The 24,758-nt window shown below is 39.0% G+C and overlaps 1 protein-coding gene across 2 annotated transcripts in view; it reads left to right on the forward strand.

Moving 5' to 3' along the window:
- The window catches only part of LRMDA (leucine rich melanocyte differentiation associated), a 1,126,784-nt gene that overhangs the window by 615,766 nt on the left and 486,260 nt on the right, over positions 1–24,758 (forward strand). The window contains exon 1 of one of the 2 annotated variants that reach the window (XM_014523619.2): positions 10,689–10,818. The exons of the other annotated variant lie outside the window; for it this stretch is intronic. Within the exon in view, the coding sequence (XP_014379105.1) occupies positions 10,757–10,818 (62 nt within the window). The 5' untranslated portion in view covers positions 10,689–10,756. Of the gene's footprint in view, positions 1–10,688; positions 10,819–24,758 lie in introns of those variants that run through there. 2 annotated transcript variants of the gene reach the window in all.

Genomic DNA, 24,758 nt, shown 5'->3' on the forward strand with positions numbered 1-24,758 from the left:
ATTAAGAGTTAACTTTGGAATAAGTGCCTTAGCAGAGCAACAAAGCCATCTCTTTCATTTCTCCCTGTATTTTCCTAACTGGGTGACAGATTCCCACAGATGCCTGTTTGTTTACAACCCTATATCTGCATTTCCATGCTGTAAAATTCCCCTTTTTAAAGTTGTTTTCTACATTCTGAACTGTATCTTGACAGCAGGGCAGTAAGTTTTAAACCAGAGACATGGCTACTCTCTGGGGGAATTTTATTTTGTTTGCAGAGACTTGAACAGGAACAAATTAAGTGGTTAATAAAAAGAAAAAAATCCTTTCACAATTTCCTATTATTGCATGTAGGGTAACTGCTAAGAAATGATACTTGAAGTTGTATTTATTATTGTTAGTAGGGTATGATATTTCTTGGCAGAAATGATGGATGACAACTTAAATTTGTGTCCAGGGAATGAAGGTGAACTGTGACAGAGTTATTTATCTTGGGAATGGAGGTTAGGGTCAGGCGAGGCTGGGTGCCTGAAGGCACAAGACATTGACAAATTCATCCTGCAGGCCCCATATCTGAAGCCTTTTGTTTTGGATCCTGGCTACTCACTAAGTGACCCCCATCCTTCATCCTGCCAGCATGTGAAGGATGTGTTGCAGTGCCAGCACTCCCCTTGCCACTAATTCTTGTCATTCACTCTCCTGACAGGCCCAAACCAAAACTATTCCCGCTCCTGAAAAGGAAGGTTAAAATATTTATTTCAGCTTATAATGGCCTCCCTGATTTAGTGGAGTATCATTTTTCCTGTTGCCTTTGTCATTTGCAGGTCACTAGAAGGACTGAAAACATTCAGTTGCCTGGAAGAACTGATCTTGGACAACAATCTCCTCGGAAATGACCTTCTGTTACCCAGGTTACCCCACCTCCATACCTTAACACTCAACAAGAACCAAATATCCTTTCAAAGAAATACCTGCAAAATGTCAAATGAGTTTTATGTGTCAGCCAAATTAAAGTATGTGAATTATAGTTCATGTGCAGACAAAGCATTCTCTTTCTTGGCACCTAGAATACCTCATAGTAATTTATTATAGGTCATTCATAAATGAAATGCACCATTATATCTTCCTGTTGCTCCATTTTAGTGTGAGATCTAAGTTATGGCTCTGAAGAAATCTTTTTTAATAGATAAAATAGAGAAAGAAAATAATGTCAGTGCTGCTGGCGTGCGGCAGCTTCTGTGTTTGCTTGGGGTTCTGTGGCAGGCTGACCTCTAGTGGAATAGAGAGTGCAGTGAAACGGCATTAAGTTTTTATACTTTGAATACCTACCGTTTAGAACAACAACAACAATAATCATATTGGGTGTGGCAGTCTGTTAATTCACTCAGTTTACATGAAAAACATGGCTGCTACATAGGCACTTGTGAGCCAGATACTGAATTCAGCACTTTCTCATTGACTATGGACACACATGCACCCAATTCAGCCTGCACTAGGTCCCTTATACCAGGAAAGGATTTACACAGATGTTTAAGATTATTCAGAACTGCAAAACTGTTAAGCATAGAGGCTTAAGCCCCACTGGAGTCAGTATTTAGGAATGTGTTTAAGTAGATTCCCTTGGTCTGCATCCGTTTAGTGGCCTTTTTGACTAAATAAAAAAAGAATAATAAAAAAGCTAATTGTTTTCATGGACTATGCTTGGATTTAACTGTTAAGCCATTTGTCCATACTGTGACCCTTTTGGAAACTGAAGGCATATATACATATATTCTCCCTGTGCAAAGGTTGATCAAAGTGTGGCCTAACGTCCAAATGAAGCTTGGAGCGTCCTAAAGCACAGGCCATGAAAACCCTCTACTTGTAATTGCAGGGTGAGGACAAAGCGCTCAACTGCAGGCTTTTATTACAGTGAAAGCAAACAGAAAGCAATTTATAGTCTTCTATTGCAGGTGATAAAATGTAGTTGGAAATATTATGATTGCATAGTTTTGTTTTGTTTTTTGAGTTTTGATATTTTAAAAAATATGTAAATATGTAAGCAAAATTAGGTGTTAACGTTGTGGTCCTGGCAACTTGCCAGTGCAGCCCCAGGGTCATGAAGATCACTGTTGTCCAGTTTAATTTGTGTTCTTGGTGATGCAGGGATTCTGAGGGTGGGATGCAGATAGCTATTTGGTTTTATATTTTGCCATTCCAATAAAACTCTTATCATACACGTTTTAATGAAAAACAAGCCAAAAGATTCTTGCTGACCTTACATATGATGCAGCGTTTGATGCAGCATTCTCTGCTTTACGAAATGAGTACAGGCTGAGTTGCTAGATTTGTGTGTGAGGTGGTATGTTCTTCATCTGCCAGAGTGAAGACACTACATTGAATTGGAATTAAATGAACAAAATCAGAGAAGGAGTTAGTGCCACTGTGTCACCAGTACTATTTGAAGAGGTTCATTGAGAATTACAGTAATGTACAAAATGCAGAGCCACATCCTGTTTGCTGTATTCAAGTGATGAATCTTTCCAAGTCAATGTGTGCAAGATGAACAGAGTTTGATCCATAGTGGCTTTTTTTTTAAATGCAATGTTAAAATTATGATGGCTAGTCCTCCGGGTGTACTCAGCTGTTCAGCGGTATAAGGAATTATGTACACCAGTGTACATTTTTGCAGTATGCTGCCAATAATTTAACAAAGGACTTATACAAAATCTGTTAGCTTGTGAAACAGCCAGGGTACAATCAGGGGTGTGTGAACTCGGAGAGAATGAAAAAATAATCCTTTTCAGAAATAAAAATTTTGTGTTCTATGGGTAAGTGATCTCTGGCAGGGAAGAATTGGCAGCGTGCAGAAGCAGAGAAATGTCCCAGAACTCTGTAGTCTGTTTAGATGGCAGTAGGAAGGGGTTCTAGTGGGTCACTCTAGCTCCTTCCAGCACATCACTGGTATATTCCTGACTTTAGTATTTTATGTGTATATTATAAAATAATGACACCTGTATCATAGCGAAATACCTTGTAGTGTACCTTAGTGGTGTTAGAACCCAGACTGCAGTAACTTTGTAGAAAAGGACATGGCAGTAAAGAAGAATACCTCAACTGAAATCAAACAGCAATCAGTCTTTCCTTACAAGAAGGAAAAAATCTATTAAAGAAACCTTTGAAAGACAGACTATATGTCAACTCAAAGACTAACTGGTAGCTTCCCAGAGTCTCTCTTCAGTGTAACAGTGTGTTTTATTTGTTTCTTCTATTGTTAGTCTCAGTTTTAGCATAATCCAGTCCCTGCTCTGATAGACTATAGATGCTGATCTGTGTTACTTCTTATAGAAGGTCCACTTAATGTGTAGGACACTTTTTCCTCTCAGTTATTTTAAAGCCTAAATAAATTTTGCATATTTATTTCATAGACGCTAATAGCTTATCACCAAATTTGATAAATTTCCAAAAGTGTCAGCTTCTACTTTTTACCAATTCTGTATTTACTTATTTATGTCATATTTCAATTCATAGCAAAATAATTTTCTTCCAGAAAGTTAATTTCCCCCCATAATTTTCTTGGTGTGATATCTCAGGTTTTTTTGCATATATTTTGTACCTCCTGAATTGCAGCCAATAAAAGTTAGTTGGAATACAGAACAATGCAATTGTCAACATTATGCATTTTGAGGTAGGAGTGGAAATTGTTTTAAATATATGCTTCACTCTTTACACAGTGCATTGTAGCTTAGTAATCTGTTTTACAGATTGGTTTAAACCCTGAAGCACGCAGATGTATATGGTGTGAATATTATGCACTTGTGTGAATTCACCAACTATGAAATTGATCTAAATGAGAAAAAATAATAATATTTTTAAAGCGTGGAATAAAACTTGATTAAGTAAGCATATATGTATATTCAAGACCATTTTTTAAAATAAGTTATGTTAGTACCTCCATGCCTATGAGAGACATTGAAATAAATACGTTGACAAGTGCTGCTTTTGCCTATGATCTCCAATACGGAAGTGATCACTTTTAGGGAGACTGTGAGTCAACAAACAAGAATGGGGGGATTGGAGGGGTGATATTACATACTTCATGGACCATCACAGCTACATCACTCTAAAATTATCAGCACCCCAGGCTTCCAGGCACAGAAGGAGGAAATGAAAGAGATGTTGGCTGCTATGGTAGTGAAGTTCAGGATATGTTGTTCTGAGAGGTATCAACATAAGTGTGGGTAAATATCCACAATGGCATGCTCCAAATCCTCCTTTTGGATTCCTTTGTCTTTTAGGCAATTCCTGGAGCCATATTTTATATGGACATATTTTGTTATTGTACTATCAACGTACCTAGCAGCTCTGCCATAGATCTGGACCTCACTGAGTTAGGCCCTCCATAGGGACATAAAGTTGTAAAATATAAACCGTCCTGAACAGATTGCCACCTTCTGAAAGTCTTTAATTGCAAGCTTTTGAGCACAAGCACCCTTCTTAAGGCATAGGAGAAAAGACATTTTCTACCCATCAGTGTATATTTTTTTATTTTATTTATTTTATTTTTTTGCATAAAAAGGGACAGAGATGTTCCAATATAGTGACCAAACTATTGGAGACCTAGTTCTTTATTTATAAGTGGCAATAATTTCTGTATGGATAAAACTCCAGATGATCTTAAATCACTCTCAAAGCATTAGGGACCTGGATCTCAGCTCAGATTTCAGTTCTATTTTTGGATGAATGGTCAAAGATGGAAGACAGGAGGGATGTTTTTAGTCACAGTTTGATATACAAGTCCTGCTGTCTGGAGAGCCTACCGTCAACCCAAGAGACCCCACCTTCATTGAAGAATAACTTCCCATATTAACTCCAGAGAAAGAGCATGCACACAGAGAAGTAACAGGGAACAGCTGTAACTTTGACCTGTAACTTTATATCCACATGATAACTCATTTGCAAATTCATATTAACAACAGAATCTGCCTGTTTCCCTTGGAAAGACAACAGTGGTAGAGCAGACTTCCTGCTTGGGGATCTTTCTTTGATACACCAGAGAGGGATAACTAAATGCTTACCTCTTGCAACCTCCTTTACTGGTCACATGCCATTAGGGACAATTTGATTGCTATTCTCAGGAGACAAACTTTTGAAACCAAATTTTCTTGGCAGCTAGTTCAAATACCATGGAGCTGCTTTTTTGAGCAGTTGAAAAGACCACCTTTAGAACCCTCTCATCCACTTTTCCAGAAACTGCAGGAAGTATAAAGAAAGTTAAGATAGGAAGAAGAGATAGGACCCCTCTTTTACAAATATGCTTACTAATATGGGCCTAATAACCCCCTAGGAAGAAGGGAGAAATTCTGTACATTTAGTTCAATTTTTTCTTGCTCCTATTCAGTATGGTAGATACCCAGATACTATGTTTTTGGGTCAAGATAGGTGGAACAATTGGAATATAAGATTTTTTTTTCTGCAACAGACAACATGGCATTTCTGGCATGGTGACACGAGTAAGTAGTAAGTATTTATGGTTTTATCAATGCCTTAAAAGGTGACATCAATTGAGGATTCTTTTTATATAACTAAAATTGGAGCTGCTTGACTGCTACTTCTTACAAATGGTTATGGTCAATATTCTGGTGTTGAAATTAATTATTTTATTAATAGAAAAATAATGCCAGTATGACAATAGTTTATTTTTGCCTATATAGTTTCATATATAAATACAATATACGTGTGTACTGTGCAGACTCCTAAAAATACATTATTTGTATATGATTATAAACACAGTAAGTAGATTTTGTGACATTCATTCTTGTTTTATAGAGACTTCCTGTTCTAGCAAAATTTCCCACATTTAAAACTGGAAATATTGCAATAACTATAAAAAAAAAAATCTAGGTCTGAGAGAAACTTTTAAAACATATCTAACATATACATTTTTGGGTGATGAGAGGTGAATGCATGTGCAGACCTGTGCGATTTGTGTTTGCTGGCAATCAAGACATCTTTAACTAATTTGAATAAATCAAAGATGCGGGTAGTTCGTTATTTTTATTGGTGGAGATTTTCATTTTGATGTGTCCTTTAGGAACAATATTAACTGTTTTAGTATGATTGATGGCATTACTGATTAAGACAATGGATCAATACTTCATGAGGCACCTTAATTAAGTCTGAGGCATTTGAAATTTGTTTTTAAAGTAATGGAGAATGTGGGTGTTCACATTTGTCTCTAGGCTCCATATATACCTTGCAGTACATAATCAAAGTGTAAATGAAGTCAGGCATCTCCTGCATTCCAGCACCAAGGCATCTAAATTGTGAGGAGGAGAATTATAGGATCATAGGAAAGTAAGGCTAAATGAGACCTTATAAGAGCTCCCTGCACAAGGCCGGATCATCCCTGAGTAGACCATCCCAGCCAAGTGTCCATCTAACATCTCATTGATCTACTGAGGTCCCTTCCGACCCTAACATCTATGAATCTATAACCTTCTCTTGAAAATCACTAATAGTGTCCATGAATTTAATGGAAGATTTCCTTTTTATTTAGAGCAAAGCTGATTTTATGTTACACAGTGGGATGTTGTAGTTTTTTGATCCAGGTCATACCATGACTGAATGGTTTGGACTACAGTAACTCATAATGGAGAAGTTAGGTATAGATTTTCAGATCTATGTTTGACTCTCCATGTATTCTCGCCACAGCCTCAAAAATGTTGTGATCTGTAATATGATCTCCTAATGGGTTCTTAGGTAGGTATCAGAGGGACACCAGCCTACCAACTGTTGATGCTGACTTGGTGCAGAGTCACTTGGATGGACTGGACATGTTCAAGTCAGCAGGCCCAGATGAGTTGCATCCGAGGGTACTGAAGGAATTGGATGGTGTCATAGCAGAACTGCTGGCACAGCTGTTTGAGCACTCATGGCAGTTGGGTCAGGTCCGAGAGTACTGGAAAAGGGCCAATGTGGCCCCTATTTTCAAGAAGGGGAGGAAGGAGGATCTGAGTAATTATAGGCCAGTTAGTCCCACCTCCATCCTTGGAAAGGTCTTTGAAAAGATTATAAAGGGTCATATTTGTGGGAGTCCAGTGGGAAAAATAATGCAGCAGGGAAACGAGCATGGATTTGTAGGAGGTAGTTCATGCCTGACAAATCTGGTTTCATTTTGACAGGGTCACAAAATGCTTAGATGCAGGAGTAGAGGTGGATGTCATTTTCTTGGATGACAAGCAAGGCCTTTGATACGGTATCTCATCCTATTCTCATAAATAAATTAAGAGGCTGTGATATAGATGTTTACATTCTCTGGTGAGTGACAAATTGGTTGAGCAGTCACACCCAGAGAGTGGTAGTAGATGGGTCAGTATTGACTTGTAAGGATGTGGGTAGTGGGATCCCACAAGGTTTGGTCCTTGGACCTGTACTCTTCAATATCTTCATCAGTGACTTGGATGTGGATGTGAAGTGTACTCTGTCCAAGTTTGCAGACGATACTAAATTGTGGGATGAAGTGCACACTCTGGAGGGTAGGGAACGATTGCAGGCAGACCTGGACAGTTTAGAAAAGTGGGTAGAATACAATAGGATGCAGTACAACAAGGACTAATGCAGACTGCTGCATCAAGGGGGCAAAAATATCCAGCATACCTACTGGCTGGGAAGTGACCCTCTCAGCAGCACAGAAGCAGAAAGGGGTCTCAGAGTCATAGTGGACTTCAAGATGAACATGAGTCATTAATATGACGAAATCATCAGCAAAGCTAACCACACTTTATCATGCATCACCAGATGCATGACAAATAGATCCAAGGAGGTGATACTTCCCCTCTCTGCGCCATTGGTCAGACTGCAGTTGGAGTACTGCGTCCAGTTTTGGGTGCTGTACTTCAAGAAGGGGTGTAGGTTTTAGCCGTGTTGGTCTAAGGACATAGGCAGACAAGGTTCCTTGGGTGAATTTGATATCTTTTATTAGACCAACCCAAACAGTTAGAGAATAGTTATTAAGCAAGCTTTCGGGTTCAAAAAACCCTTCGTCAGGCTAAGGAAGTTTCAGCAGTTGGTGTGTGCTCTTTCTGGATGGAATGAAAAGTAAAGAAGCCAGGGGCTGGGCTGGGGAGTCAGTTGCCAGGCAGATTATAATGTATTAAAAATCCAATGTCTATATTTAGTCCATGATCTCTAGTATCCAGGAGGTTGATGAAATGGAGTTCATAGGCTCGTACTTCAAGAAGGATATTGATAGACTCGAGAGGATCCAGAGGAGGGCCACTCATATGGTTAGGGGCTTACAGGACAAGCCCTATGAGGAGAGACTGAGGGACCTGGACCTCTTCAGCCTCAGCAAGAGAAGGCTGAAAGGTGATCTTGTGGCCACCTACAAATTCATTAGGGGGGATGCAGCTAGGCATTGGAGATGCTCTGTTCACCAGGGCACCTCTTGGGGTAATAAGGAGCAATGGTCACCAACTGACAGAGAGTAGATTTAGGCTAGATATCAGGAAAAACTTCTTCATGGTAAGAGTGGCCAAAATTTGGAATGGGCTTCCAAGGGAGGTGGTGCTCTCCCCTACCTTGGGGCTCTTTAAGAGAAGGCTGGATAGGCATCTGGCTGGGGTCATCTGACCCTAGCCCTCTTTCCTGCCCAGTCACGGGGTTGGACACGATGATCTGTTGAGGTCCCTTCTGACTCTAGCATCTCTGAATCTATGAATAAACTAGGTGTTTTTGAGAGAGTATAGAGAGATGTAACAATTGTTTCAATATTAGTGTAGCAAAGCTTCTGTAACTTTAACCTTGTTTCATACAGGGTCAAAGTTAGAACAGTTCAGCTAACTTGTACCACTTCAGGATCAGGCGCATGAACAAGCTCGATCATAATAACTGATACTCACTCTCAAGAGCCAGTTTCTCATTCACTTTTCAAGCAATTAGAGGATGTTTGTCCATATCCTGTTGTTCATAAAACTGCATAATTAAAATCTCCAAATAAAACTTATGATCAATATCTCATGCTTAGATTTAAGATATTAGAAATTAAGTGTTATGGAGTTTAGGTGCCTATTTCCCTCACCCTGCATGTGGCAGAGATGTTTCTGTAACTCCTGTTATGTACCTCTATGCATCTTTAAGTGCCTAAAGATGGCCAAAATTCCTTTGGATAGTTGTACATGTTCACTGATAATTTAGATTTAATGTGTGCCTGAATCGGGATCAGTGTTCCTTAAGTAGCTGAAGAGAATGGGGAAAAATGTACTACAGATTCTAATGAAATTACTATGGAAACGGACTTCGTTTCATGGAGTCCATTCACTCCATAAAGATAAGTTCAAGGTCTGAAAAAGTAAGTTACCTCTGGTAAAACACTACGTAAGATTGATAACATGTAACAGCAAACCTCTTAGAATTACTAAAAGATAACTGGTTTTTGTAATAATAAAAGCTCCTACTCCAAGGAACCCCTCTGGAGCTTGAGATGTCCTACAAGAGATCATCTGGCTAAAGATGACTGCCAGATTCAAGTAATTCTGTAGTCTTCTCCTTTGGCAGTGTCTACAACTCCCTTAAACCAAATATAGTGAAAAATATGTTGCTTTCCTGCTTTCACAGACATTTACTGCCAGGAAGCACTATGAGCATTAAAAAGAACATCTATAAGCTTGTGTCCTGATGAAGGTTATGTAATACTTTGGTTTGATTTGACCTTGGTCCTGAGTGTGAGAAAAAGACTGACTTCTAAAAATTATAATGTGATAATGCATGTTTTCTAGAGGTCTGACCAAAGTTCAGTGAAGCCAACTGTTGTCTTTCCATCAGTTTTTAATAGATACTGAATCTGGATGTATAGCTTTTAACATAATCTTCCAGATGAAGGCTTAACTTTGCTTTATCATACTAAATTGTGACACTCTTGTATTACTGATTAATTTTGCTACTCTCAATCTCCCATTTCCCTGACTCTTTTGCAAAGTATTTTGGGAGGATACATCAGACTGAATTATAAGAACATGGTGGTGGCGTCTTTAACCAGCAACATTTCTTAATTATCAGTGGTCGCATCTACACAAGAAGCTTACTGCGCAGTAGCTTATTACTACTGTGCAGTAGCATTGCTAGGCATGCGGTATTGTAATATGATGTCCTTACATTTCATTCAGTGAAGGATTTATACTAACTGAGTAATTATGGATGTGTAGCTGTGGCACTCCAAGTATTTATAGTCTGGTAGTGAAAGTGGGTTGTTGTGGGTTGTATCTCTGTCTCTCCCTGCCCCTTCCCTCCCCTCTTTTTTTTCTTCTGTTTTTAAATTAATTTTCCAGTGGACTGAATATATTAGTAATGAATGTGCTTTGAAGTAACTGTTTGTTTCCATGTTAGAAAAGTTTCATGATTCCAGCAGTTGCTAACCATTTTACCACACAGCATCCATCATTTTGTCAAAGTTTTAATGTTTTGCAGTGAACCACCTAGGAAAGAAAGAAAGGAGAAAAGAGTGATAAACAGCCAAATTCTTTAATTTGTGCCAAAAAAAAAAATGAATTAAATTTAGCCCCATTTGCTCTTGGAACAATTAATGTGACATTTTTTTCTGAGTGCCATAGTAAATTTGATTGTCAGTTATTGAAATGTATGTTTAAATTGGTGGTGGTGCAAGCATAAATACTTTTATTCATTAATGTCATTGAATCCTTAACCAACATCCTTTGACACATAACAGAATTGGAAGGCCTATTGGATCATTTGGCTGAAGTTGTGCCTGCCCTGCAATACCTTAGTTTGCTGGGAAACATGGCATGCCCAAATGAACTGGTCAGCAAGGAGAAGGATGAGGGTGACTACCAGAGGTACAGGTTAGTATTTAACTTATAAATACAAGAAGGCATATCCATGTCTGGATGAAAGCAGGGCATAGTCCCAAAATAACAAATTTTCCTTTTCTCTTGGCTAAATTTACTCACTTGGTGTCACATCCATAGCATTTGATTGGGTTTTTTTTCTAATGAGACTAACTCCAGGGGCCAAATTTCAGGAAAATAGTCTGTCATTGAAACACATGGGTCATGTTTACAACTCAAGCTTGCACTTGAAGACTTTCTTTAATCAAGGTCAGAGTAAGACACTACTAGTTGGAGGACCATCAAAATCTGGCCATTAAAATAATTAGATTACAAGAGGGTTTCTTTATTTTTCCTCCAAGGAAAAAAATGCTTCTATCAATATATTTAACAGAAAATGATTAAAAGACCCAGAGAAAAAAAAATATTTATTTAGCTATTGTGCTTCTCTCCTTAAAGAATAGTTGGAGTATAGAATCAAACTACAAGTGTTAAAGTAGCAAAATATCCATGTGAACTCATTTAAATGAATGTATATGGGCAGAATTAAGCAAAAGGTAGTTAGGGAATTAACACAGAACCTTGTGGAAGTCGGAAACTTAGTTAAGTGTCACTTCAGTCCAACTGAAATGTAGCTGAGAATTAGTTATATGCAATTAGGTTTATTTTTTGAATAATAGGAATAATTGTCATTGGTGGTCACAGTGATGGAATATAGATCCAAGACTGTGGAATGCCTACTGAAATTACTTCATTCTTCATATTTGCTGCCCTCTGGCAGTGAGATGGTATTATAATAAAATTCTATTTGATGTCATCTGCTTTTCTTTTCCCCAGTCAAATATGATACAGGATTTCAGGCCATGAATTTTCCACATTAGCTGACTGAAAATGGTTTTCTCAGTTAAACTGGAGCCAAACAACATAGTCAGTAAGATACCTGCCCAAGAGAGACTGAACTTTTTTTCTTATTTCAGTAGAAATTCAGAATTATAATAAAACCCTAACTATAGCTTCACACAATCAAAAAGTCTTATATATGAATGCAGTTAAAAGAGTTTGTAGAAAAGTGTAGGGGACCTGAAAGGAAGTTTGTTTGGAAGTTGTGTGAATTGGAAGTATTGGTGTAATGCTAATATTGCAATTGGTTGAAATTTTGTTCAGAGATTTAAGCACGGATGCCTAGGTATGAGTATTCTATATTCAGTATTCCAGACTTTTGAGAACAGTTTCTAGTCTGTCTTTAGGCTGAAGATTTTAACATCTAACAATCTGACTTCTGAATTCAGCAGAGCTATGGTATCTTGGTTTTTGATAAGTAGGTCAGTCTACACTTAATAACATATTTTCTCAATATTTTCATTCTGAAGTGGAAGGTATGGCTAGCACCTAGCTTACAGAAAGCCTAGTACTGCTTGCTCCATGTAAATTTATGTGACATTTGCACTAGAGAATTGCTTTAAAATGAATGATAATTCTACAGTTTACTGTTTTTCACTTTAAGTATGTTTTCTGACACTATGTCTTCTATTAATCATTTAAGCAAAAGTAGAACCTTAAAGAAACCATTCAGAGACAAAAACCCATGGTTCATTTATTATGGTCTGAAAAAAAATTCTTATTGATTGACATCCTTGTGGTTAGGTGATGTAATATTTATAATATGTCACACAGCCATACATCAAAACAAGCGTGTCTGTTGTTTCATTTCAATGCAAAATGTTGATTTCTAAGAGGTCAAGGTAGTTTTAGGTCACATTGTGGCGAACCACTGTGTCAGAAACGTGAAGTGACTGGATTTATGTATCTGTTGAAAACAGCAACGCTGATGCTTTTCCCTCTTCCTTTTAGAATTTTTTGGCACTTTTGCTGCCATAAACCAAATTAATTAAAACTGTTTATAAAGTGAATAGACTACTGATTAGTTGAATGACATACCTAAAACAAAAACTTCCTGTTACTTTCCCATAAGCACTCATTATTCCATAAACTTAGAATGTGCCAAGCAATATTATAGTCAAACAGTCCTGGAATGTTTACTTACCATTTCAGTTACTTTAAGGAGAATATTAAATGGGTGTTTACATGGATATGGGAAGCTTCCAAGGATTTGATGTAAAGGGTTGCATTCAGGTAGATCAGGGCTAAATTTTAAAGTCTCTAATCTTCATTTTGTCACAAAATATCCTGAAAAGTGTGTAGTTTTCTTGTTAAGTATTGGCGAAAGATTTTTCAGTGAAAATAAAAAATGTGGAGAAATCCGCAAGATAGTCTGAATTCTTTTTTGTGTCACTGCATTTTTCATTTGAAGTTTAAACAAAATTTAAAAATCTAAGGGGCTATTTTCCACATTTTTCACTTTTGCTTTTTAAGGTTTCCTTTAATTTAATTTTAATCTTTAAAAAAGTATACTAACTTGAAATCAAACTAAAATATAATACATTGGATTTCAATCATTCTGAACTTTTCTCAATTCATCAACAATTCAAATATTATTGTTAGCATCCTGAAAAAAATGATTTTTTAAAAATATTGCAATTAGCGAAAAACAATAGAAACAACAAAATTAATTCATTCTAATGTTGTCTTCCACCAAAGTACATTAAATGGAGGTTATTAATTTCCTCAGCACTTAGTATTTTATTAAATTGAGCACTGAGTTGAACAAAATATACTACTAAACCCATAAAAAAGAAAGAATTTAGAATGAAATACCAAAGACAGAAAAAATATTTTTGTTTCAAATACCTTAACATTTGCAAACTAAACATAGCTACATTTTACAAATCTTTGAAGGCTAGAAAGTAAATGTAGCTAGAAATCTCTCAACATTTTTCATTCACCAAGCCAACAAATGCAAAAAGTAAAAATTTAACCCACAGAACCCCATATAGTATTGTACATTTCTTTCAGTTTTAACTATCTTACATGGTATTGGTGGTATAGCTATAACGCACAAATTTTAATATGCCTTGGAAAAAATAGTCCTAAAACATTTAAGTATACGTATGATTCCATGTAGATAACTTTACCTATGAATTTTTTTTTCAACAATATTTTAAGATCTTCCAATATTTGAAGGATAAAAGTCATCCGCTAGTCAATGGACATTGTTGGTCAAATGAGCAGAGAGGTAGTTAACTATGTATGTTAGTCTGAAGCAGACATAACAAGCAGGGTTTTGTGCCCTGGGGTAACCCTGTGAGAAAGCAGGGGGAGGGAGGAGGAGCAATGGTGGGAGGGGTATAGAAGTCTTACCCATGATAAGACATACAAAACAGTACCTGGCTGCACAGCTGCTGCTGCGAACACTGCATGCTCTGCCCACTCCAGCTCTTGTTCTAAAAGCATCAGGGTGTCCATGCACTTGGCTGCTGCTGCTGCTGTAAAAGCAGCATTGCCCAGGTGCTCTTCTCATGGGGGCATGGACTCTGCTGGTGTTGGGGATGATTCTGGGATCCCTCCTAAGTTGGTGCCCATGGCTGGTGCCCCTCTTGCTCACCCCTAGGTATGCTACAGGTGTGAAGTCTGACACATGGGAGGATAGAGATGCACCTTATAGACTAGGGTTGGGGAGTTATTTGGGCCAGAAGGCCACTTAGGGAGTTTTGGTGAGCGGTCATGGGCTGGATCAACACCTCCCACCCCCTCTGCTGCAGTAGCTCACCAAAACTCCCTAAGTGGCTCTGCTCACTGCAGCCAGATGGCTGGGATGGGGCCATAGGTGGGTTGTGACTGGCATCTGGGAGTGGGATGGGCAGGTGGGTCCCAAGGCTGGGATTGTGAAACCATGACAGCGAGGGGCTGGGGCTTGGGATGGAGGCCTGCTATGGGCATGGGTTCCATGGGCAGGGGGGTGCAAGGAGCAGATCTCAGCTCTGCCCTGGGCTCCATGGAGACAAGCTGGGACCCATGTGGGCAGAGTATGCAGCTGGGCAGAAGGAATGGGGCTGCAGATGGGCAGCAGGGGGGCGTGGTGGTAGGGCCAAGGCTAGGATTTTGGGACAATGACAGTGTGGGCACGGGGCCTAGGAAAAAGCTGTAATCCACTCCCTGCATGTTCCTGCCTGTGGAACTGGCGCCCATTGCAGGGACATGTGGATACCAGATCGCAGCTCTGCCCCAGCCCCCAGCCCAATGCTGTCATCACTCTGTGTTTCCACCCCAGGATCCTGGCCCCAATTAGCTGTCCTGCTCCCAGACACTGCTTCCTGCCTGTCTGTGGCCTCATCCCATCCTGGTCATATACCCTGCCTGCGCAGGTCCTGCCCCCAGCCATAAATGTAGGTTGGATGGGCTTGTGGGGACATGTTCAGCGGTGGTTGCAGATCAAAGCATGACTTGCCACAGGCTAGACAAAATCCCTTGGCAGACTGGATCTGGCCTGTGGATTGTATTTTGCCCACTGCTTTTAAAGACTAGCTGAATTAAGAGTTGCATGATCTTTTGTGAGCAAGAGCTCTGATGAAGTGAGCTCTTGCTCATGATAGCTTACCCATCTCTGATTCAGATAATGGATAAGATGCATCTCTACTCTGCCTTCTACTGGCTATGTGTTATGTTTGATATGATTTAGGGTTAGAAAGTAATTGCCATCTTATATCAAAATGGAAAGTTTTGCAAGAAATGTGGTTTCAGTAGAATGTGATTCAATTTTTTTATTATTGAAAAATCAAACTGCTAATGTGTTTGAACGTCAAGAAACCCATACAATGCATAGAAAAAATGGCTATGCATGTGTGCATGCACACATGCAAACACACGCACATGCACGCATACACACATTGTAGGGGGGAAAAGCTATGTTCTGGTTAGCACAGCTGAAAATGCTTGGTGGTGTTGTTTTTGTGAATATTATGTGAAATTTAAAGTGTGTGTGCACGCAAACGCATGTGTGCATGTGCCAAAAATTATTATTATTTTTTCAAATGTTGTGGTTTTAAAATGACCACTCACATCACATTTTTGCATAATGTTATTGAAAGAAATAGCCCTTGAATGACTGAGGAGAAAAAAGAACAGTATATGAAGGAGGATATTAGCCATAGGAACCCTGGGCATCATAATTAAAATAAGAGCAAAGTGAGGAAAGCCTTGAAAACACTTCAGTCCTAAAAGGAAACAAAAAGAGTGGTTTGCAGAACTGTGTGTATTATAAATACTTAATCTACAATCGCTACTTTGAAGATTGCAAGAAAGCAAAGGTCATGACCCAGAGATCAAAGTAACAGAAGTCAACACAATAATTGCTAGTTGCTTCTCTTGTACCTGCATTTGGTTTGTCCTGTGGGTGTATTGTTTGCAGTGAAAACTTCAAACGTGTGTTACTGAACTGTGAAAATTCATCTGGGTCAGAATGTTTTATAAAATATTTGTTAATGCTATAGGTGACCTCACCTATTTTTATTATAGAGAGATGGTTATGAGAGCTGCATGCCATGTGTGAAGTTTCTAGTGCTCGCTCACTCTTCTTTACTCATTATTAACATTTCCTGAAATGGAGAATGCATTAATAGTGCTGTCGACATGGAAACAAGGGCAAGTGGAAATAAATGGCTGAGTTAATTTAAATTAGCTTTAGAAGTACATGTTAAATAGGCTATCTTTGGAAGAGAAGAGCACATGGGGATAACCTTATAGAGTTCTCTTAAGATACTACCATAAGAAAAAAGTCCATGCATTTTGTGTGGATTAGCTTTTCAGTCTTTAAGCAGAATTGTAGCTGTATTCCTGCAAAGTGCTAATTCTTCTTGTGAGATTCTCAGCACTCTCGTTTGCCATTGCCCTTGTCCATAGCTCTAGAGTAAGCATTCCAAAGTTTGCTTTTTGAACTATGGAATGAACACAAACTCTGCAGAGGTATATTCAAAAAAGAAAGGAAACAGAAGGAAACGTTGATAAGGAAAATGTATCAACTACCACTGCAAACACCCACATTAGAGGACTTATTGATGAGACATTGATTTAGATGAAATAGAAGGCCCACATTTTTGACAGTGAGAGTACTTAACTGCTGCTACATCTTATCAAGGGCTTTAACATTGGGAATTTATTAATAAAAATGATTTTCTTTTCTTCTAGTCCAAACAAGAAATAATTCACGATAGTCCTGCATTATGCAGGATTTGGACTGTCCCTTCTAGCCTTGTATTATATAATATGGTATTTTGTAAAAGGCAAGGATTTCTTAAGATGATATCTTTTATTGGACCAGCTATGTAGTTGGGATAAAATTAGACAAGCGTTTGAATTCAGGACATTTAAAAATAGCTATCCTTTTTGAATGTTAAGTAAGTCCTTTTGAGAGTTTCATCAGAGAGTTACTCTGAGGGCTAATGTACAAATGTTATTAGTTCTACAGGTATATAAATTGAGGCACAGAAAAATGAGTTAGTTTGACCAAATTAATGCAGCATATCAAACATAATCTTGACTGCAACTTCTCTTCATGATCACTAGATGTAGTGAGAGAGAGAGAGAGAGTCTTTCCTCTGCTCAGGCTTTTCTCTGGAGATAAGAAAGGAATTGGCTCTGGGGTCCTAATGCTGAGACTCGGCCTCAGTCCTAGAAAATTTAAGGCTATTCTCAGACAGCTTTAAATTGTACTATGGAGTCAGGTTCCAAAATGGTTATTCTATGACTTCAGTCCTATCCTCTTTCCATTATGCTCCCAACACTATGCATGAAGGTCCTTCATGCCTGCTTTTGTGCAAGCAGGATATTTCCCATATCCATGAGAATTCTGCTGGCCACTTGCAGCCCATTAGTTGCATATTTATACCTCTTGAGTGGTACAAAACACTTATATCTCAGTAGAGAATTTAGCTCATTGCTTTAAATTCATTCATTAATTCGTTCTGGCTTTCATTGTGCTCTGTTACCAATTTTACACCAATGCAATTAAACTGACTTGTTACTGCTGATTTATACCAGTGTGAGAGTAGAATCAGGCCTTTCAGATCCTTCAAGTTTTATCATAAGTGCATCCATTTTTCTTCTAGTCACTATGACTGAAGGAAAAATAATAGTAGGACAATATCACTATCTGAAAAGAGAGAGGTAGATAGCTGTGTTAGTCTGAAGTAAGGCAGAAGCCAGGATTGAGATGTACCTTATAAATTAATTGAGTTCAGTATGTCTATAATGTGCATATCTACCTTGCCTTCTGCCAGTATCACTACTGGATATGGTTCCAGTACCGCAGTGGAGACCAGCCTTTTTGGCAAGGATGCCACAAATTAGCCCCACACCCCTCCCAAGTGCCTTTGATCTCCTTCTTCTGCCCAATCTGCTGCTCTGACTTCTGCTGCCTGTCCCCTTATTAATCTGCCATTTGTGACACAAAGAGGCTGCCCCTGGCACTTGTGCTGTATGTTGGGCATCCCAGCCATACCTGAGGAAGAGGTTAAAATGTTCTGAAGCCAAATTCAAAGTCTACTATTCTATGCACTCATAAACTCTCTTAACTCTGTAACTTCGTTTTTTCAACCCATTTATTTAGTGCTATGAATGTAAATGTTTATAGTAAAAGTTGTAGGCTTTTAATAAAAGTAACAGAACAATACAAAACAACCAGCCAGCCAAACAAACAAAAATGGTTTTTCTCTCTACTAAATGCATACATATTTATACTTGTTGCATTATTCCAGTAGCTGAAGGAGATAGACATACATCCATTTATATAATAAATTATTATCACTCTTTAGCTTTCATTTGCTATTATCTCTCAATGCTGTGTAAGGCAAAATATAATCTACAATTTGCCCAATTTACCTTGGTAGATAATGAATGAATTTAGTCCTTGTGTAAGTCTAGATGTAATGAGTGATCTTTTTTTTGGTGTGGACTTCATGGCTCCAGAACACACATTTCCTAGAACTGCCACCTGTAATAATGAACAATTTATTAATTCTTAGCAAGAAATTCTTTGTCCTTAACTGTTAAAGTACAATGAAACATAACTCCAAGTAATACAAACTACCACAGTAGCCAAGATGGGGTCATAGGCCTGACGTAAAGGTTATTTACTTGATTAAGTGTTAGATTAGAATTCAAATGTTTATTATATATGCCAAAAATCGATTTTATTACCTTCCTACCAGGTACTCCTATAAGAACCATTCCCCTATGAGGTTGGGAATCTCTTCCTTAAATGTCAGGTCCTCTCCTGAGATTCAGTTAATTCTCACATAATTTCTCAGGCTTGTTCAGAATAAAGGGATGTATCTTTAAGTAACAATAGATACATTGAACTTTCTAGTTTTAAATCCCTCTGAAACATTAATTTATGCACATAATAACAATGAAAGGGCTCTAAATATCATTAGCTTTATTTTACAAATGGTGGAACAAGGAAATTTGATGATCTGTCTGAGGCTCAGACCAAGACTGTTTGAGAGACAGTATTTATTTGTGATTTGTAAATACAGAGTATTAGAATTTTGTCCTTCCTTAAGGCCCAGTCCAGTTTCTGAACCCTACTTTCAAAGTAACATATGAAGGATGCCTGCCTAGCTCTTGATAGTGGACTTGAATAACCAAATGGAAAACTCCCTTTGCAAAGGTACCTCTACATGTCTTGACAGCTCTCTAAAAATTGTTAAAACAATACTAATCACATGGAACACTTACAAAATCAGCAAATGAATTGTTAATCTCCATTGTCATTTTCACTTACCTAAAAGCTGAAATGACATGAAATGCAATATTCAGTGCTGTTGTTTTCTCCACTGTGTACTGCTACAAGTGGTCTGTACTTTTATTTTATGTTTGGTATCATATGTTATGTTGTATCCTAATACAATTTATTTTGGACAAAAGGCGATGTAGGTTTTCTTGCATTGTCCATTTTCTTAATTGATCATTGCCTAGAAGATAGGCCTACAAACAGAGAGAGATAAATGAGATCTTTCCTGGGATCTTTGTGTTTTTTGGGGGGGTTTCCCCCTGATCTTGGGAGTTCACCACTTTCCTCATCACTGCAGATAATAACCCTCTTTCACACTACTGCAAAGATGTTAAGCCCTGTAACAGCAGTCTCAGGGCTTCTGGAGCAGTACTAAATTCCAAAATGATTAAAAAAAAAAAAAGATACCCAACTCCTAAACTAAAATAAACTGTGCTAAACTTAGAATGTAAAATTTAGATGGATCTTTTTTCATTAAACTGTGTTCTCTTAACTAGCAATTTTATAAGTCTAAAGCAGTTGTGATGTGTCATGCAATTTATAGATCCCAGTGCCCACCATAAAGTGTTTTATGATGGCTGCATTCTGTGTTATTAGTAGCTGTCTTTTTCTGCAGCCATCGTGTTTGATAATAGTCTTAAAACACCCAAAATTACTTACCTGCAAGCAACATTCCAGATAGTCCCTGTTGACAGTTTGAATAAGTTTAGTGCCCTTTTGTTGTACTTTACCTTCAAAACAAACTGATTGAACCATCAATAGCTCCTGAAAGCTGACAGAGGCATGTCATCTGGTCTAACCCTCTGATAGTAGGTTATCTGTGGGAGTTAACCTCCCTGCATTGTTAACTGAAATGTTTTATGTACTATGCAACTTTAGGATACTGCTGTGATAACCTTAGTAACTAAGTCATACATCACAGTAAAGAGATTTTGTGCAACAAATAACCCTGGATTAAATTTACAAGGGTTGAATTGATATTGTAAAGTGTTCATTCCAGGGCTTTAGTAATCCTTTCTTGTATTTTTATAGCAAACTGGTGTTATATTTAGATTGAAGTTTCATTTACGTATGAAGCTGTATCTTCATACTGTTAACTAAAACATACACAAAGTCAGATTGATGTTTTACACACACACAAATCCATAAGATACACACATCATTATTATTATAGGTCCTGTTTTCCATCCCTTTTTTAGTGAAAGGAATTTGCATTGTTGGAATTTAATTTTGACTCACCTTTTAAGCGGCTTTATTTTGGAGATATTTCTATACTAATGGCAGAATAGCTTTTTAAAGTCTGGTACAGATTGCCTTTATATTTGAATGTCATCCAAAACAGAGCATCTGTCCTATTAGGAAACCTGAAAAAAATATCCTTTGTCCTACCATGCAATCTACTGTTTAATTTTGTGGGTGTGGCTTTTCTGATTTGCTCTTTTAGATAAGGCCTTAATTCTGAAATCATAAAATAAAAATAAAAAGGGGAGCAGTGTGGAGAAAAGATTTAAAATTGTCCCATAGAAACAGTTCTATTATAATTCTAAGCTCTCATAAAATGACTGAGAGACTGACATTTAGGGCTGTGATCCAAAGTCAGCAAAGATGACAGTACTGTCTTAGTCTGTTGTCATTTTTGTTGCTGCCTGCTTTTTGATGGCATCTTTCATTCCATCATTAAACATTTGCTGATTTCTTAATACTGATGTTTTCTTCACCTGAATATTCATCTTTTCTCACCCTACACTTAGTGGGTGTCTTTACTCATTTTGAGCTTTACTCTTGACATATTGTTTCCTTCTGTACATGTCTTCATTTGAAAGAATTTGTTGTCATCAGAGCTTTTCTGCCAGTAACAAGAGATGGATGCATTCTTTTACATTGAAAGATAAAGGCCAGCAGAGTGTTTAAAAGGACAGGAAAGAAAGCCAGAAAAAAGGGGAAGGAATCTGAGTGTGTTGCAGTATCCCAGAAATATAGCCAACTGAACAAATTGTCTAGGGACAAGTTCTGCTTAGCAAAGTGACTTTTCATCTTACATTGTTTTATTATTATTTCATTGAAGTGCATAGGTTGAAGATTCATATTAAAATTTTAGACAACTCTAATGTGTGTCAGTGAGCATATTCAGTTCACTTGTTAACAATTTACAAGGCCATTTGCCTCAGAGGAAACGTGTATCTGACTGAAAGGATGCTTTGTAGCATTTTATTTTGTCTGTGTATAGAATGGTTAAATAATTGACAAAAACTTAAATGTGGTATATGTGAACTCAATTGCTCTCACAACTCTGAATCTAAGGCCCCCTCTACACGTACAAGTAAAGGCACAATGGGATCTAATGTGTGATCCACACAATCATGCCTCTGCCATGCCACACATGTACCCTGGTCTTGGGCTCGTCCTGTACTGGCAAGAAGCAAGTTGCTGCAGCTGGGAACCTCCCACAGCTTCATGGAGCTCCCAGCTGTGGGGATGCCCCATGCACCCCAATGACTGAGACACTCAACTGCTGTTATCGCCCAGCCTCAGAAACCCTTGGGGATGGGAGATCACAACTGCTGGAGAGCTCCTGAAGCTGGAAAACTGCAGCAGCTGCCATCTCCCAGCCCTGGGAGCTGCACGTACTCTTGGGGCTGGGATATCACAGCTGCACCCCGCAGCTTCTGGCACTGAGTCACACTTGTGGTATCCAGTGTCTGCAGCTGCTAGAACCTGCATCCCAGCAGCTGTGGGGTGCTGCCAGAACCCAGAGTCAACAGCTGCTGGGGATGAGAATGCCCTTAGTTGCAGGACTTCCATTCCCAGCTAAGCGTGATACACCCCTGAGACTGGGAAGACCCCGCAACACATACAAATTAAAACTCCAAGGCAACCAGCCATGAAGTTAGTACACATTTTTAAGGTCTAACTTTATAGCTGGTTGGAGCTTTTTATAGTACAATAGGTACCTTGCATGTGTAGTTGGTCTCAGGGTAATTGTGCTATACCTCTAACAGGTAGAGGGAACCTAATTGGATCTCTTTGAACTGATGCAGAAAAATATTTAAAAGGTAACCCCTGTCTTTTAATATAGTATTATTTTTTCTATTTAAAATGTACTTAGATACATTTCCTGACATTTTGGCATGTGTCATTTCCTTCAAATGCCAGAGGATAATATAAGAAATGGATAACACCATATTTATTTGAATATAAAACAAGGAGTGAAGACAGAAGTGACAATTTTCATCCAATCTGGCTACAGAAAGCAGTTTATAGCTGTGACCAAACAAATGTGCATGGCTGCACACAGATTAAAAAATAGTCGATCTGGTGAAAATCTGACCCCTTATTGCATGCAGTTTCAGATGAGGACATTTCAAAATGTAATGCCTTTTGTAACTTGTGTCTGTGAAGCTTCCAGCCTGTCACTGTTTTCAGAATGGGAGAGGGCAAGGGAGAAGATGGAGTTCAGGCTGGGGTTTTTTCAACCCCCCTGGAGGATGGGGTGGGTGTATAGGGCCCCCCCACCTCGAGGTGTGTGTGGGGGGGGACTCCAATTCACCCATCCCACCCTTCAGCAATGTTTGGGGAGTTCCAAGAATGAGCTCCCTCTGCTGCCTTTCCCCCTCCCATTCTGAAATGGTGAGCACTGGCAGAGAGCTTGGCTGTTGCTATGAAGTCCTGACTTCCGGCTCCTAGGCAGCGCCTAGACTCCCCTCCCCCTGGAACCAGCAGTGAACTTCTGTTTGGTCTGGGGTAATGTAAGTCAGAACACCTTGCAGAAATCCTTCTGAGTTACAGCTGGGAGCTGCTGGGAGCTGCACTTCTGTCTCTACCCAAGGTTTTTTCCTTCAATCAGCACTGGGGGGAAAAGCCCCTCATTCTTATATTGCATATGATCCAATACCCCTCCACTCCCATTAAATGCATTAGCTATCATTAAACTGCTGCTAGAAGCACCATGTGCTCAGGCATGGAACCCAACTATGAAGCTGATTGAATGTTCCTGAGCATGCCCATAAAACACCTGGTCCATATTAGGCAAACAGTGATGGGAACCTTTTGTGTATGTGTGTGCTTGTGTGGAGGGAATGGGGGCCCTTGAACAAATGGGCAGTTGTTCCCCCAGGAGAGAATGAGCACCAGGCCTGGAGGTACTGCAATAGCAGGCCAGCATTTAGAGGGGTTGAAACAATCTCCAACCTCCCTCCGTAGTGCCAAAAATGCTGATAGGAACTTTTGTGTGAGAGAGCGCCAGCCTTAACACCCCACCCTCCTCTTTGGTGCCAAAAATGTTTATTCTTAGCCAAAGGCTAAGATGCTGATGGGAAGCTACCACAAGCCTAGGCTGGTACAACCCATCTGAATAATGGCCACTGTGCTCAGTACCCCTCAGCCCCAATTCTGTTTCAAGTCATAATGAATGACTACATCAAATACATTTTGAACATCCTCTTCCCTCTCACAGCTGAGTTGGGCTGTTCTTTCTTATTTTCAATGATTTCTGTTTCTTCATGAGCTATACCTGTCTGGTAAAATCACCAAACATCTGTGTAACTAAGGGGCTCTATCGCTTCCTCTCTCAGCCTGTCACGTGTGATTAACAGGGATCCTTGTTTTCCATGATAAAAAAAAAAAAATCACAAATTCTCTGATAAAAATGGCAAATTCTTTGATTAAATCCCCAAAATCAATGATTAAAATGAAAGGCCACTATATCTATATATCTATATATACATACTTATATATCTCGATATCAGTTTAACACAATGTTTTCTTGATATATTTACAATTTTAAAGCAATTTGGAAGAATACCAGTTCCTCAATCACCATAATAAAATAAATTCTAAATACCTATAAATTTTGGTGTTTGATCTTGGGTTTTTTCATCATGGAAAAAATGATGCCCCCTGCCCCCTTAGCTAACAGAATGCATGTCCCGGCCCCTCACTTCCAAGCCACAACCTCTCAGCCCTGCCAGTACCCCTCATCCCCCACCCCCAGCCCTGCTGCCGGAACTACAAGGCCAGGGACCTGGGGACGCAGCCATCTCGCCCCATAGTGCCAAGCCCCAGCTGCTGCCTCTGGGAGGCAGCAGCTGCTGCAGTGGAGCAGAGTGCAAAACCCAGCTCCCCACCCCCATGCTGCCTGCTGCCTGTGAGCTCCATGCTGCCCTTGTGAGGCATCCCCTGCCCATGTGGCACCAGTGGGGTCAGTGGTGCAGGCTTGGCTCCTCTGCTACAGCCATGTGGCAGGAGATTCCTCATCAGGGCAGAATGGATC

Source organism: Alligator sinensis, unplaced genomic scaffold (genome assembly GCF_000455745.1).
Source record: "Alligator sinensis unplaced genomic scaffold, ASM45574v1 scaffold109_1, whole genome shotgun sequence".
In the NCBI taxonomy this organism is placed as follows: domain Eukaryota; kingdom Metazoa; phylum Chordata; order Crocodylia; family Alligatoridae; genus Alligator; species Alligator sinensis.